The 17505-nt window shown below is 47.2% G+C and overlaps 1 protein-coding gene across 4 annotated transcripts in view; it reads left to right on the plus strand.

The window, feature by feature from the left end:
* Positions 1-9106: 9106 nt before the first annotated feature.
* Positions 9107-17505, plus strand: part of E2F3 (E2F transcription factor 3) — an 80369-nt gene continuing 71970 nt past the window's right edge. Inside the window, exon 1 of one of the 4 annotated variants that reach the window (XM_084794004.1) lies at positions 9107-11063. In XM_084794004.1, coding sequence (XP_084650130.1) covers positions 10686-11063 — 378 coding nt within the window. In that variant the 5' untranslated portion in view covers positions 9107-10685. Of the gene's footprint in view, positions 11064-12055; positions 12234-17505 lie in introns of those variants that run through there. The other 3 variants (XM_084794003.1, XM_084794006.1, XM_084794005.1) reach the window with 3 other exon arrangements.

Genomic DNA, 17505 nt, shown 5'->3' on the forward strand with positions numbered 1-17505 from the left:
AAGATGACAGGCAGGCTTCGGAAGGAATGCCTGCGTAGTATCGACTGAATTATGGGAATTGCCAAAAGAGTAGGTGAACAGAGGGCCGTTCCCTAAAAGACAAAGGTGTTTGTCTTCAAATGGGGCTCTAAGAGTGAAGGGCAGGCAGTTCTGATGGAGGACCTCCTAGGTAAGTAAGTAGCCACAGTCCAGCCCTGCATTACCATCTGATTTTCTTCTTTGTTGGGGGTTAGAATGAGGGGGATTCTCTTTCTTTTTAAAATGGAGTCCTATGTAGCCCAGGTTGGCCTCAAATTATGTAGCCCTGGATAACCTAGACCCTCTTGAACACCCATTTCTACTTTCTTAGTGCTAGGATTGTAGGCCTATAACACAATACCTAGAATATTTAGAACTGGTGGGAGAACCTAGGATTTCATGCAACATAGCCTCAGTCCTACAATGTCTTTTTTTTTCCTCTCTTTTTCTATCTCATTCATTCATTCATTCATTCATTTTGAGGCAGGGTTTCTCTGTGTAGCCTTGCCTGTTCTGGAACTCACTCTGTAGACTATACTGGCCTCAAACTCAGAGATCCGACTGCCTCTGCCTCCCAAGTGCTAGGACTAAAGGTGTGTGCCACCACTGCCTGGCCCCTGTAATGCCCTTTTTTCAATAGGCTGAATTTTCTTTTTAGTTTTTATTTTCTCTTCCTCCTCATTCAACTATTTTAAATTCCTAGCATCAGCTTTTACATTTTGCTATGCGGTGTACGTCATCATAGCATCATTGCCTATAATCGAAGTGTAAATTGTATAAAAACTTCTACAGAGTTCTAATCCGTTCCATGCATTTTTCATGAATTAGAGTCTACGAAAGAACATTATACAACCTTGACTTTGTATATAAGCACAATGTGTGCACGTGAAAGTGTTTGAACTTTCTCAGTGACTATACAACTGCTTTTTTGTACATCTGCATTTGTGAAAGATACAGTTTCTTGGTAAGTGCCTTGTTGGACAGCTGTGTGTGGAAGGTTTTGATCTCTCTGGTCAAAAGGCTAACTTCTAACCTTAGAGACATGATTTTGTTTTTTTTCTGAGACACGTTCTCATGTAGCTCAGTCCAGGGTTGAACTGACTGTACATAGAACCGAAGATAACATTGAACCCCTTATCCTCCTGACTCCACCTCCCAAATGCTGGGATTACAGACATGTCACCATCTGGGCTGGCATCCTCTTACATGGTTTGCTTTTTCACCTGTTTTTTTGAGTGTAGTTCAAATGCTTTTATCTGTTGTACACACAGGACTGTCATCAGTGTACTCAGGTTATATGCTTGCAAAGATCTGTTGTTGACTAATTTACTATATAAAGTATCCTATTAAGTGCCCTGTAACATTCTTATACTTCTCAAGTAAAATGTCTTTTAAAAACATGTTTTTGAGCAGGGCGGTGGTGGCACACGTCTTTAATCCCAGCACTTGGGAGGCAGAGGCAGGTGGACTGCTGTGAGTTCAAGGCCAACCTGGTCTACAAAGCGAGTCCAGGACAGTCAAGGCTACACAGAGAGACCCTGTCTCGAAAAACAAAAAACAAAAAACCCCCACAAAAACTGCCCAGCTTAAAAATATGTTATTTTAAGTGATTTCTAAAATCATAGTTTTCAAAATTATATTCTTGGGATTTTGGAATCCGTGGATCTTTAGGCTCAAAAACATGGCCAGATTAGAAGTATAAAATTAGAAAAATTCAGTTTACAGATACCTGTTTCACCACATATCACCTATATATGCATATCTAATTTTGAGTGTAAATGAACCAATGCCAAATGGAACTTAAAACTTAATTCACTGGCCATGCTATCTGTTGCTTTATGTGCTTAGCCACACAGCCGAGGCAGGGGAGGGTAGCACATCAGAGGCCATGAAATTACAGAACATGTTCAATATTGTAAAAAGCTCTATTGACAAGAATCCAGGAGTGGTAGTTAAAAATCGTGACTGAGGACCTGAGTGTTTGGGAAGGACCTTGAAAAATAAAACACAGAACTATAATATATTTACAGAAGTCCTACTCCTGGGTGTATGTCAGGAAGAACTGGAAGCAGAAACTTGAACGGACATCTACATATCCATCTTGCAGCAAGAGCCCATTGGTCGTTAATTAGATAAGGGAAACATGGTGTATATGTGCACAATAGACTATTATTCCGAAGTAAAAAGGTATGGAATCATGGGATATACCATAACCTATGTAGACCTTTGAATCACTAGGGCAAGTGAAATTAGCCACAACACACAGAAGGCAAAATGCTTAAGAGTTCACTTATGAGAGAGGTACCTGCTAGTGTCCAACTGCTAGAAAATTGGCATGCTAGTTACAAGAGGGTGTGGAAAATGGGTGTGGGCAGTACTACATCATGGATGTAAAATGTGGCCCACATGCGCTTTTTTTTTTTTTTTTTTTTTGGATCCCTGGCTTTCTCAGAAGGTAATGAAACTTTCGGGGCGTGTGGCAGATGATACCGACTTTGAGGCTTATAGGCAAGATCCACTTTCGGTTCCATCTCTGCTTTCTGGCCCATGGAGATAGAAGAAAGCAGCCCCACACTTCTGCTGCTGTAGTCTAGAGCCACGCCCACCTTCCTGCCATGCTGGACTGTGCCCTCGAGCCATAAGTCCTCCCTCCCTTAAGTTGCTCCTTTCCAGGTATTTGGTCACAGCAATGGGAGCAGTAAACCACACAGGAAGTTACTGTTTGGTGGGCTCAGAGTCTCTGCCCGGGGATGGTAAAAGGGTTTGTACAGGGAGTTGTCATGGTGACACATGGTGAATGTATTTAACTGAATACTCACAAATGGCTAAAATGGTAAATATTCTGCTGTGTGCATTTAACCACAAGAAGAAGAGAGAGTCCAGAAGAGAATGTACAGAATATGAGTAGTGTTTAAGGGAATCTAGAAAAAAAATTGAAGCCATCAATGGCACCCAGGAGGCTGGAGGAGTAGAGTAGGAATCAGGAGGGAATACTGTTGTCAAGGAACCCAAGGTAGCAAAGAAAAAGTAAGTCTTTACTCACAGGCTCTTGTGATATGCTGCCGGCAGCGTTCCCCATCTAAAACCCACAAGAGGCACAAGCAGCCTACCAAAGAGGAAAGGTCCTGTGTGTTCTGCATCCTCCCTGCCCACTGAGGCCTTGTGGAGTAATCCACACTGTAACTTCCTGAACCTTTTACACCTCCCTTATAATGGTTGGGAGCAGGCCACTCCCTTTACCACTTAACAGTGGTAAGAGTGAAATATGTCACCAAGGTGGTTTCCTGCCTGAGGGCTGGAAGGGGGTGGAACCGACTCTGTCCCTTCAGGCCCTAGTAAGGGCAGGAGAGCACAATCACCTTCCATTCCCTTCTCAGTGTCACTAAAGGTGAAGGTCCTCTCACAGTAAGAGGTCAGGGATGCTCCCCTCTCCCACAGTGCTGAAACCATCCTACATGTAAGGATTTTTTATAAAGCCAATCTGTGCCCCCTCAAAAGAAAAAAACAAGCAAACAAACCCAGCAACAACAAACAGGGATACAGGAGGGTACTATGTGGGGAGGTCAGAACAGCATGCAGGAGTCAGCTCACACCTTCTACTATAGGTTCTGGGGACAGAATTTAGGGCATTAGGTTTGGCAGCAAGTATCTTTACTCACAGATCCATCTGGCCAGCTCCTAATGGGCATAGCTGTAAAGAAAGGCCAGCATCCAACCCACGGAATTCTTCCAGTTAGCTTGCAAGAAATAAACTGTAAAGGGATTGGTGAAGAATCAGTAGCCTAAAAGACACCTCCAAAACAGCGGATCCCAGAAGTGTGACTGACCTACACACACACACACACACACACACACACACACACACACACACACAAAGATGGTCTCCAGTCAGCAGCTCTGCTGAGAGGGGACTGGATTTTGAGGTTGCTAGCTTCATTAATGGGTTGCAATTGATGGCTTTAAAGCTGACTGGATTACTAGGGCTGTCTATCTTGTCTCCAGTCCCGTTTGTTTGTTTGTTTGTTTGTTTGTTTGTTTGTTGAGGCAAGGTTTCTCTGTGTAGCCCTGGCTGTCCTAGATTCACTTTGTAGACCAGGCTGGCCTCGAACAGGGATCTACCTGCCTCTGCATCTTGAGTGCTGGGATTAAAGGTGTGTTCCACCATGCCCAGCTTTCCAGTTCCTTCTTGACTACTTCCTGACTGCCATGAAATAACCAACTTCCCTTCCCCATATCCTTCCACCTGAGACCGGCCCCAAGCCATTGGAACTGGCTAACCATGTACAAACACTGCCAGGGGACAAAATACATCTTTCAGCCTCTTAGTTGTTTTTCTTAATTTCAGTGAAGACAAGATGAAACCAAATGGAAACAAAGACTGTATATACCCAGCTAATGGTTACTTCTGGTTGGAGGAGAGTTATGTTGAGGAGGGAGCACAGTTACTCGGACCTTAGGGGCTCAGGCAAAGCTCTACTTCTAGACCTGGCTGTCCTCTCATAATGAGCCATTGGGGCATACATTTATTTGATGTTTTTCCTCATGTATTTTATAAACACAATAAAACCACGTTTCAGAAAGTCAAGTAAACACACCCCTTTGAGATGATCCTCCCTTTTTTTTTAACCCAGCCCAGCCCATTTTGTCTGAATCACACCACTTGTTAGCTGAGCAAGAACCTAAGTAAAAAGATGATTTTTCCATTCACACTACTATCTAAATAGAATCATGTTCACATTGGTAGCAGTTGAATCACGGGGGCTATACACAGGGAAATTTTCTATTGTTATAGTTACTCCCACCCACCCACCCACCCCAATGTCTGTATGTTAGTGTTTATCGAAGTGCATTCTATGGGTCGAGTGCATCAAAATTATCCTGCTTACAATGCAGATTCCTGGATCCCAACCAGACTCATAAGATGTGACTGAGGACAGTGCTGTATACCAGAAGCTCATCCTGCATATATTAAAAGAAGCCCTGCCCAGAGCCAGGAAGCATCTTCCTGCCCAAAGAGCAGAAGGTGGAGGCTGCAGAAATGGCTGAGAGGCTAAGAGCACTGTCTGTTCTTCGAGAGGACCTGAATTCAATTCTTGGCAACCACATAGTGCCTCACAACTGGGATCTGATACCCTCTTCTGGAATGCAGGGGTATATGCAGATAGAGCACTTCTATACACTAAATAAATAAATAAATAAATAGCTGAGGGCAAGGAACCTTATGCTGGTGACTCTACACCTATCTATAATGATGTAATGAGCAGTTAGTTTTCTAGGCTATGCACTTAGACATTTTGTTATCAGTATTTGATATGTTAATGCCTTAACGACACACACTCCTCTCTTTCTTCCAAACCAGGAAGTTAAAGGAGAATGTTATTTCTCTGTGGGCAATTAATTAAACTGGCAAATAAAACGCCTAAACTACAAAATTGGTCTGTTTCAGATGCTAACATTTAATACTCTAAATCTGATGTGTCAATAAATTGTGTAAGGTACACTTTAAACTCTTGCTGTGCTAATAAGCTGTTTTCTTAATAATCTAAAATATGTTTTTTTTCCACCTGACGATTCAATATTGAATTTTACACAACTATTGAATTCATATTTTTTTTTCTTTTTGGGGGGAGTGACTTACATTATGTCAATTTCATATGGCTACAGATAACATGTTTACATTGTATGTGGAGGTGTATATATGTGTATATCTGTGTGCATGTAAATATAAATGTGCATGGGAAGGGGAATCCAGAGCTCCCACTAACTGGCAGGAGGGTGTGAGGAGCACGAGGGAGATAAGAAACAATAAATTTAGGTACAGGAGCAAAAATAAGAAGTTTTGGGGTGAGCTGAAGAAATTGCTCAGGTCTTAGGAGTGAGTGCTCAGCACTCTTGAAGAGACATGGAGAAAAGTTCCCAGAACCTCTATCATGTGGCTCCAAACTGCCTGTAACTCCAGCTCCAAAGGACCGATCCAATAGTCTCTTCTGACTCTCCAGGTACCAGAACTGGAATCCAAGGATGTTCTAAATCTCCTTCATTAAGCAGAGTATAACTGAAAATTCCTCACTGGAGTCTATAGCCCAGACCACAGTTAGGATCCCTGGCGTGTCAACAACGAACGATGTGCAGGCAGGAGCCTTACAACATGAGTGGGAGCTGAGACGTTTGGAAGGCTAGGTAGGCAGGACAACAGGCTGTATTTGTTTCCTAGGCTGTCATACAAATTACCACACAGCGGACAGCTCAATAGAAATGGATTCTCGCACAGGGCTAGAGGTCAAGTCGAAACTCAAGTTGTTGGTGGGACCCTGCTTCCTCCAGGGTTGGAGACTCTCCCCGCCCCTTGCCTCTTCAGCTTAGCGTTGGGGTGTACCTTGACAGCAACTCCTTGCTGCAACCTGTCTCCATCTTCACAGGGCTTTGTCCTCCTCTCTGGATGTATCGTCCAAGGACACGTGCTACTGGGTTTAGGGGCAACCAGAATGATCATATCTGGAGATCTCTATCTGCGTTGGTTCTAAGAATGACACTTAGGTCATAGGGCTAAGCAGCAAGTGTACCTGGACCCACTGAAACATCTCTTGGGCCATAATCTTTTCGAGAAAAAAGAAAAGAGTAAAGCTATATAGCGAGGAGCTGGCAAGCACCACCCTAGTTACACCTGCAAAACCCGGCTTTCCCCAGTTAGTGTCACAACCGTAGGCCCCAGTGATTATAAGGTAGGCTTATCTTCTGAGGGTCCTGCTCAGGGAGTCACAGAGGACAATTCTAAGACAACTAGGCAGTTTTCAGAGGAAAAGAGGGGAGTGGTTGGCGTCAAAGCCGCCTGGCTTTTGCACTACGGGAAAGCATCTTCAAGAGGAGGTGAAGAGGGTCCAGAAGTGGGCCGCTAACTGATGAGCAGGTTGGAGAGGAGGGAACAGCAGAGCTGACCGTAAGCATTACCTTCAATTTCTGAGTCAGGACCCAATAGTCCTTACTAACCAGGACACGACTGTACTTACAGTTGGGGGAGAAAACAAAAACAAAAACAAAAACAAAAACAAAAAACTAAGCTGCACCTGCAAGTGGACGTTGGAGGCTCTGAGAAGATAAGAGGCTGAGAGTCAGGTTGGCCTACAAAGAACTACAAAGCATGCTCATAGGAATTAGGAGACTCCTAAATAGCTACTGCTTGCTGCGCAGCAGCTGTCCCCCGGCACACTGCACATATGTTATTGCCTCTTTTCAGCACTGCCTTGCAGCACGAGTTCCAGATTATGCGGTTGCATTTACCATAGGACAGGTGAGATGGTTCACCAGGAAACAGTGCTTGGCATAGACACTGAGTTTCCAATAAAGTTGGAGGGAGAGGACCAAGTCCGTACAGTTGGTCTCTGGATGCACACATGCTGCCCTCACCCATTAACACCATTTACCCACCCTCCCCCCAAAACACAGTAATTAAAAAATAAATGCGTTGTATGTAGCAGAGGATGGAGACCACCAGAGGGTGGGAGTCAACTTTCTCTCCTCTATTTGGGTTCTGGGGATCAAACTCTTAAGTTGTAGCTCTTGGCAATGAGCGTACTTTGACCAGCTGAACCATTTCTACGTCATGTATTTTCTTTTTAAACAAGCAGGGTTGGGGGTGGGGGCAGGGGTGAGGGACTGTCACGATTCACAGAGCCAAAATGCAAACCCAGATTATCCGGATTACTAAATGCAGACCTACTAAAACAAGCTAACTCTCCACCAAGGCCACATGGATTCCAGGGGCTGAACTCAGGTCCTGATGATGTCCCAGCCCCCAGGGCTGTGTCCTACTTTTCTTACTATTGTTACCTATGGGGAGCTCAAGTATGCAAGCCTGGACTCTGGTACTGTGTCTAGTGTCAGAAGCAGCTCTTTAGTGACCATAATGTGGCAACACCCCTCCCCCTCCCCACCAAAGGCAATCAGTAATATTATGCAGCTGGCAATATCTGAGATTACAGTACTAGCTTTCTCCATGGTGACCCATAATGCAAAGCGACAGTGATGAAATAAGACGAAAGACGTTGCTATCGTTCCTCTCGCTCAGGCAGGTATTTATGCCTTTTGAATTCCACCATATTGGAACCTACAAACACAGCCAGTTCTGTCAGCGTCCACAAATCTTGAAATGTCCAAACACTGTGGAACCTCAACAAGCTTGAATGCAAAACCAAAGTATTTCCAAGCCTAGTCTAAGGCTTCACAGTTTTGTTCATTTCCTAGAAGGCAGGAGGAGCGCTAGAAGACTGGAGTTCTAGAAGGTCCTAACATGACCTGCCCTGAATTGTTAGGCTTCCTATAGGGCTAGAATGCCAGCTTGGGAAAAACAACAAAACAACAGCATCAACAATAATAATTCAAGTGAAAGGCTGTGGATGACGCAATCCTCATCACCCAGTGAGCACCCTACCTTACATTTAAAAATTATAACGTGGCTGAGGTAGAACCAAATATCTCAATGTATCCCAACAGCTATTTTGCACAATTCTCAGCTTAAATGAAGATCTGCTTTCTACAACTACATCTTCCCTCGTCTTCCTCCTCAGACTTAAATACACACACATGCTTGTGCACACACACACACACACACACATGGGTGCTCGCACAGATTCATATGAGTGCATGTGCTTGTGTATGCATGCGCATATATATGCAGGCCAGAGGTCAACCTCAGATATCTTCCTCAACGGCTCTCTACTTTACTTTTTAGAATAGAGTAGCTCAGTGAATCTGGAATTTACCAACTGGCTTCCCTGGCTGACTAGCAAGGCCCCAGGACCTTCAGGTCTCCCCATCTGCCAGCTCTGGGATCGATGATACAGACTGTTATGTTTAGTGCTTTTTTTGTTTGTTTGTTTGTTTGTTTGCGAGACAGGGTCTCACTGTGTTAGCCTTGGGTGGCCTGGATTCGCTTTGTAGACCAGGCTGGCTTCGAACTCACATCCATCTGCCTGCCTCTGCCTCCCGAGTGCTAGAGTGCTAGGAGTAAAGGCGAGCGCCACCATGCCCAGTATGTCTAGCTTTTTAATGTGAGTGTTGGGAATCGAACTTAGGTCCTCTTGTTTATGTAAGTAAGCATTTTACTAACTGGTACATCTCTCCAGCCCCACAATTCTCATTTTAAAGATCCATGAATATTGACTTTAATATAGAAGCCAGTTCAACAACCATTTCATTTTCCTGACATTTTAAAATGTACATATATACACATATGCATACATTTTTCCTCTTTTAAAATATGTTGGGTTAGGTTTAAGTCGTAGTGTTTGCTGTTAGCAGGAGACTTTCCTGGTGTTTGAGAATGTAGAGTCGAGTGCCTAGGGCAGGCAGCTTTCATTGCAGGTCCCACGTCACCATAAAAGCCTGTACTTCTTCGGATTAGTGCATGGCGGATTAAAAACCCGCGGATCAGTTCTAGTTTAGCCCTGATTAACTCCCCTGGGCGTTTCTGGGACAGAGAGGGTGTCTGTTAGATTCAAACCTATACCTGTAGTAAGAGTTCACTGTACCAAAGAGTTAATTTTTACTTAAACGCAAGTCGGGCTAATCATGAAGCTACCAGGAATGATCTGGAATATGAACTAAAGTGTGCCCGCAGTCGCGTCAGCTGAACCTTCTACCCCCACGGTTGTCTGCCCACATGCTTCTGTCTATCAGCCTCGGCCTCCGGATCCTCTCTCGCGTCATTGGTTGGATTTCAGGAAGGAAGAAACCAAGGATTTAAAGGGCTCAGTTTTCCACCTGCCAGGCCCGGTCCAACTTGCCTTTGACATGTATTTAGGAGAATCTCTACCAGTTCTTCATTTACTCCACTGACTGGTTAAAGAAAAGGAAGTTCCCGAGGGTGTCACCTTGACAAGCTCCAAAACCGAAACTTGCGCTCCAGACTAGATTCCACTCAAGAGTCTGAGAGGCAGAGTCCCTGCCCAGGTCACCAAAGCCAGCCCTGCGGGCGGGAACGAGGGAGGGGCCTGGAATAGGCGTGGCTTTCCGTGGGAGAGTAGGGCTTTGCCCCTCCTCCTAAGAAGCCTGCTCTGCTTCCAGCCAATCAGGCTGGCCTATGCAAATAGAGCCCGGGTCACCCCGGTAACCATGATGTATGGCAGCCAATGGAAAGGAGCCAGTGGCGACCTCGCTCCAGGATTGGTACTGAAGGGAGGCGACCGGGATCCAATGGACTGTGGGAACAGTCCTCGGCGGGTTGAGGGGCGGAGACATGCAAATATGGTTTGAAAAGCCGGCGGGAAATCTGAGTTTCGCGGGAGGACCTTGGCGCGTAAACCGTATCCCTTCATTCATTGTCAGCAGCAGCTTCCTGGAGCCATTTTTCAGCAGCCGGCCGCAGCACCCGGGCTGCCGCCACCGCCTCGCAATCCGTTGCATCGGCCGCCCCCGACGCTTCCATCCCTCCTCGGGGCCTGATATCCGTGCGGCCGGGACCCTCCTCTCTCCAGACCCCCGATTATTTTTGGCCCCCGGGGCCTGTGCGGTGCGGAAAAATAAAAAGAAAAGAGAGAGAGAGAGAGGGTTCGGAAGCGCCGGGAGGGGAGGCGAGAAGGAGAGACTTGGAAACTCCGGCTGCAAATAATAAAGAGATTGAAAGCAATACGTTAATATATCGTAACACTAAAAAAGAGCAGGAGCGAGAGATGAGAAAGGGGATCCAGCCCGCCCTGGAGCAGTACCTGGTGACCGCCGGGGGTGGGGAGGGGGCGGCTGTCGTCGCCGCCGCCGCCGCCGCAGCCTCCATGGACAAAAGGGCACTGCTAGCCAGCCCCGGCTTCGCTGCTGCCGCCGCCGCCCCGGGCACGTACATCCAGATCCTCACTACGAACCCTTCCACCACGTCCTGTGCCACCTCCCTCCAAAGCGGCACCCTGGCCGCCGGCCCCCTCCTCCCCGGTGTCCCCGGCACGGAGCCGGCCACCGGCAGTCTTCTCTACACCACGCCACAAGGACCCTCGAGCCGAGCCGGGCTGCTGCAACAGCCACCAACACCAGGACGCGGCGGCGGCGGCGGCCCACCGGTAATACCCTCCCTCCGCAGCGTCCCTTAGCCCAGGTGGGAGGCGGGCTCCCGGGAGCGGTGGCGGCAAGAGCGCGAGGTCGAGCATCGTGGGCCTCGTTGCTGTCCCTCCAGCGTGTGCTTATTGTTAAGACTCGGGGTGCTTCACTGCGGACGTTGGGAGGACCTGGGGGTCTGGGCAGGCGCGCGGGCCAGTGGGGAGTCCCTCTTTGAGAACCACATCCAACACTCCAAAACTTTTCGCTCCCCCCTTCTTTTCCTGCACTTTTCCCTACCCCCACTCTCTCCCCTCCCTTGCAACTCGAAGCTTCCTCTTTCTCGGGCGTAGGAAGGGGTCACGCCCCGGATGGAGAAGGGGTGGGGGAGGGAGTAGTGCACTGGAGAGTGGGGGACCCCCAGGGGATGTAAACCGGGGGACCCGAGGAGTGCAAGCTTCCTCTCCTGCCTTTGCTGCCCCTGGGTGGCCGGGGGTCCCCGCAGGCGTGCTCTGAGCGCCGGGGCTCTAGTGCCTGGCACCTTTGGGGACCTAGCTCTGGGCAACAAAGGGGATCTGGGAGGTGGAGGGGTATCGCGGTGGGGGAGGTGGAGCTGAGATCCCGGGTGGGCCTGGGCTCTCTCTGTCGGCGACAAGGGGCCGGCGGGCGGGTGCTCCGGCCTGGGCGCATCTCCGCGGTGGCAGCGGCGGCGCCCGCGTGGCCGGAGCGCTGGGGCCTTGCTCACCGGGCCCCGGGCCTGCCCTTGACCCGCCTCTCCCCTTGCCCCTTCCTTCCCCGCCCTGTCCCCCTCCCCGCCCCCCGGCGACGGAGGGCGGGGGCAGCTGGGTTCCCGTCCCGCCGCCAGGATCTGTCCCTTCTCTCCGGGACCCGCCGGTGACGTTTCGCACACGTGCGCGGAGGACGCGCCTGTGACTGGGGAGGAGGCGGCGGCGGGAGGGGGCGCTGGAGGGGGAGAGGGGGCACCCACTTCCTCCTGCTCGCCGGCTCCCAGGCCTGGGACCGTCCCGGCGCCCTCGCACCCGGCACCGCCACCCTCCCTCTCCAGTCCCCACCCCCCCCACGGCGCCCGCCCTCGCCCGGCGCCGCCGCTCCACTCGGCCTCGGGCCCCCTCTCCAGCCGGCCCCCCACCTCCCCCGGAGCCAGGCTGCTTTCGGAAATGCCCTTACAGCAGCAGGTTAGTGACCCGGACCGCGCGGGGGCCCAAGCCACCGCCGAGGGGACCCGGGATCCCCGGGGGGCCCGAGCCGGAGGGTAGGCGACCGAGCGGGGTTTTGGAGTGGGAACGGGGGGTTGGGTGCTTGAGGGAAATGAGTAAGCAAGAAAAATCTAACTAAGTAAATCCCCGGCCTCCGCTTCTAGGAGCCCCGGGGCGGGAGTGGCCGCCCCCGGGGTGGGTATAGTGTTTACGTGTGTTTCTTTTGGGGGTGGATGGATGGGCAATTGAAACCCAGTTGAGGGCTTCACGCCCGTGGCCGAGTTGAGCTGCTTTCTGTCTTGCTTCCCTTGTGCTGGAGGGGGAGGGGGCGGGTCAGAGGGTAGGGTGTCTTGTGGGGTTCCCAGGCCACCCGCCACCCCCTCCTTTTGTCCCTGTAATTTATAAAGCGCCTTTGAGAGATGATTTAGGTCAGTATGCGGCTTCCCTTTTTTGTTGCTACTAGAAAGAAGTGTGGCCCCCGAGGTCTCCCCCTCTTTCTTTCTCTCCTGCATTCCTTCCTCCGTGCCTCCTGTCTTCACCCTCGTGTTGAGGCTTGGCCCAGACCAGGCTAGAACCCACCCGGACTCAGACACCTAGGATTGCATGATTTCAATCGAGGACCTCACCTAGTCGTAGGTCTTGGTGTGTTTGATTTTGCACAATCAGTTTTTTGCTGGGGTCTTTTAAGAAAGTCAGTATATACATATAGGACTTTGGGAAATGGGGCGGGTAGAGAGAGAAATAATTTTTAAAAATTCCCTTTCTGGTAATAATTTTGCCCTGGGTTGGATCTTGAGTGCTTTCCAGCCTAGAGATACTTACTGGGGGACATGTGATACAGTCCCAGTCAAAGAGGCTCAGCCTTTTAGTGACTAGGGTCTGCCAGCAGGGGGGAAGCCGAGTACAGTACCTGCTTGAACGTACAGTATCCAGTGTGCTAGATTCTCAGGCACACGATAGTCCATGCTTTCATTAGCAGTAAATACTTTGGCCGATTTGATAAAGCATGCTTGGCCATACAATAAACCTATTTCCCCTTGCACACTCGGTGCCTATATCATAAATAACCTGAAACAACTGGCCATTGACATACTTTTTGGATTAGATTCAGATGTTCAGGGAAAGTTATTTTTGATAATATGAAATTGTGAGACTACTAAATTGCTCTTTAAAAAAAAAACAACAAAACTTAAGATTTATTCATTGGACCAGATCACCAAGACTGTCTAACTAAATTTAAATGTAGTTCACTGTAGTTAAGTATTTAAAGTATAAAAAATACCGCCCTCACCATCCTCCAAGTTATTTCTAAACTTTTTTTTATCCTTCTTGCCATGAAGTTATTATTCCAGGAATATAGATTGTTTTGAATTTGTATACTCAAAAATAATGTTTCATTATTGGAATATAGATGCCTCTTACACGTATTCAGAAGTAGTTTTTATATAAGATTGTAATGTATACTGAATCACTGGTTAATACAGTTTCAGAGCTGTATCTTCTGGGATGGGTATGAAGTTTATCTCTCAAGTACATACAAAGTCCACAGCGTTTAAGGCAGAGTTTGATTTCTTTTTTCTTATCAGTATTTCCATAGGCTTCCAGTTAAGTCTTGGAGTTTATTTTATTTTGTTTTTGAGGTAGGGTCTCTTACAGTCTTGAACTCCTGGTCTTGTTTGAATTACCCAAGTTCTGAGATGGAACATCGATATCAATTACCATGTGTTTAGGAATTCTCTTGATATTTTTCCCTAAGCATGACGGTTGAGAAGGTGTAGTGAATGAGCCAAGGTAAGCCTGTCCAAATATTCTGTAGTCAAGAAGGGAATTCGTCACTCAGGTGATCAGAATTCAGCCCTACCTGGGTCTCCAGAGCATCTAAGAACTTGACAGAGCAAGTGGCTTGCCTTCTTTCTAACTTTACAGGCTTCTGGCTTCGTTTGCAGGTTGTCTGTTATAAGACAAATGACTTCATCTGTCAAAATTGTTCATTATAGGATTCTTATAGAATAAAAGATAGGACAATAATACTTTGAGGCTTTTTAAAAAAGTAATATGATAATGAATGTACAATGCTTAGCTCAAGGCCTGCCCCATAGAAGTCATATTCATAAATCAAGCATTTTTACAATTCAAAGGAAGACTACATTTGTGCTGTCCCTTTGTTTACCTATGTGAGCAGGATGATCATAAGTTTCCTAAAGTGCTATGTAATTTCATTCTTCCAGAAAATTGAGACTCTATCAAGGCAAGAGGCAGCCTATCATGTCAGATTTAATTTAATCCAGTCATAGCAGCCTGCTGATTATACTTTTCGAAAGAACCCTCCATGCCTGAAAATTTCATCTGAGCTTGGAGGGCTGTAGATGCTGTTTCAGCAGGGTCTCCTTTCCGGAACAAGTTGAAAAGAAGAAAAATTCGGGTTCCTGTGGTTCTGTTTGCAACGATCTTGCTTCCACTGAGATGTATGGTTGATGCCAAGTTGAAGCTGAGAGAGAATTTTTAGTCACTACATACCCCAAAATGGAAGTTTTGATATAATGCAGTGCCCAGACGTGGGCACTGCAAGTTCCTCCATTATAATCAGTACTGAGGGTGCCACCGTAATCATCCCTGGAAACAAAGCACCCTCAGCTGAGCTAAAGCAACAACCAAGCTTGAGAATAGGAAAGGATTTGTGTGTGTGTGTGTGTGTGTGTGTGTGTTTTCTAAAGAAAAAAAAATCACCACCTTGTATAATACTTGGAAAGACAGAGTCTGAGTTTAATGGCGTGCCATGTAAAGTTAACCTGGAAAAAGAATCTACTCTGGGCTTAGATAGAAATAAATACCAACACCTAGGCTGGTGTGGGGGAGGGGGGTTATTTGGTGTCTTAGAAATAAAAAGCAGTTAAGTTTTTTTAACTTCACTTTTCTGATACTGTCATCTCCGGGGAGAACCCCCTCCCACACCTACCTTTAATCCCTTTCCAATTGGTTATCTTCTCCAACTCACTCTGATTTATAAGTATCCCATATGACTGGCCGTAAACATTGTCCCAAGCTAGCAAACTCCAATTCTTTTTACTCATTTATTTTTTAATACTATTTTAATCAGGATGGGCGAAAACTCATTTACTTGGTATACTGAGTCCCTCGAAGTCTATGAAACTACCTTAAGTAGTGTAGGAAGGGAAGATTCCAATTCTTTTTTTGTCCCCCATGCTGAGGGGAACATCCCTGAGTTCTTTGAAGTGGACTGGTGCACATTTTTATGGTTGTGAGCAATTTTAAGTAGTGTTTCAGGGATTGTATTTGTAGTTGCTAAGGAGCCTCTGCCCAGTAATACTTTATGGGACTAAGGAGACCAGATAGATGGGAAAGTATTATGTATAGAAAACCACAGACGTGGCCTTTCCCCTCCCTATCCTTTCTGCCTTCCAAGACTGACTGGGAAAATGATCTTGTACAGGGAAGAGGTATACTACAGAAGGTTCCAGAAAGGAACAACTTAAGGAGACCAGCAAGCGGGGGCAGGGTTAATACAGAGGGATTACTCATGTGGTGTTCCAATGGAGGGGGGGGAGGCTGTTTGGTTTATTTTCAAATCAAAATTTTGCTTTACATGTTCTCAAGCATTTAGCTTATGAGCCGTTTCCACCCTACTGGCCTTAATGGGAGTTCATCTTGTGGCCAGTTACCTGCAGCTTTGAAGATGTGGGAAAGACAGGATGGAATCCAAAGATCCAAAGACACCCCCCACCCCCGTGAACTTGATTTTGCTGGAGACCCCAGTACCAGGCTGTGCTTGGGCTCTGTAGCATTAGGTAGGGCCATGTCAGCCTGAGGTTGACTTTGTAGACCAGGCTGGTCTTGAACTCACAGCAATCTGCCTACCTCTTAAGCCTGAGGTTGAAACCAGTGAGAATAAAGCAGATAGAACCCAGAAGAGAGAATTAATGGCTGACTTCCCTTTGCTCTCTACTGTAGCCCAACTGTCTGGGGCTGTTTGTAATGTCTGTGCACCGTCCTTCTAACTTGGCGACACTAGCTCAGGTTAGCATATTCCATGCTCTGATACATCTGGTGGTCTTTGAATCATAACAGTTTTTCCTGTCCAACCCGCTCCTTTGGCAGGTGATACAATTAAAGGTCTGCTGCAGTTAAATCACTCAGCCAAGGTCACAAGTCAGCAGTGGGGGGAGGGGGCAAGCCAGAACTGAAACTGGAGATGCTTGCCTTCTTAGAACCTCTTTCGCGAGGAGAGGGTTAACTGGCCTGTATGCCCTACATGGGAGGCTCAGGTGTGTGGACTAACGCTAAGTTTCCATCAGAAGTGGTTACACTGGGGTTTCAGAGACCCAACACCTCCGAAGTCACAGCTTATTCCCAGAGCCACTGAGAAATAAGGCTACTTAAGATACTCAGTAAAAAGGACTTTTAAATTGAAAGGAATGACAGGCTTTCCTAAATAGTAGTAGCAGTGTTTTTGAAGACTTGATGTGATATTTGAGATTTCAGTTATTATTATTATTCTTTGGATGTGACATTTCTGGTGCCGAGAGAGAGAGAGAGAGAGAGAGAGAGAGAGAGAGAGAGAGAGAGAGAGAGAGAGAGAGAATTTTACTTAATCAGCAACAGCCTAAAAGGATTTTTGAAACTTTCTTGAGAGGGAGACATCACGGGCAGCCTTGTCCTGAGCAGTGCACATCCTGAGTGACAGTCATGGTTTGCAGGGTTCCCTGGGCCTTTGCATTGCACCATTGACCAAGAGGCTCTTCCTCTGTGGTTAGCACCAGGAAGATTTCTGATGCGTCAAAGCCACCGATCAGTTAACTCTTTCAGAGGAAGTTGTCTAAAGCCAAAGCTCATTTCCTTAAAATGACCTTATTTTACTTGTGGAACTGCGAAGGCTTAAAAATAGAATTGCTTCAAGCTCTGAAGCCGGAAAGTGAAATATAATCCAACATGGTTGCAGCTCTCAGCCAAGCCCTGGGACAGGGGTATCTGTTTATCTGTAATCCACCAGCCAGGGCTGACTTCCTATGAGCCGTGAGTAGCAATTGATGAGAGAGCCCGTTATCAGTGGGACTGAGTTCCTCTGGAAGTACATTTGATGGCTGGAGGAGGCGAATGCCCTTGGCCTTCCCTGCCAGCTCCCGCCTGTCTGCCCAGTGGCTCTTCTAACATGCTTCAGGATGACTGCTCAGGAGGGCTCCATCCTGTCCTAGTCCGATGATCCAGTTGCATGTGGCTATGGACTCCCGGATGT

This window comes from Acomys minous, assembly GCF_964271855.1.
Source record: "Acomys minous genome assembly, chromosome: 9".
Lineage (NCBI taxonomy): Eukaryota > Metazoa > Chordata > Mammalia > Rodentia > Muridae > Acomys > Acomys minous.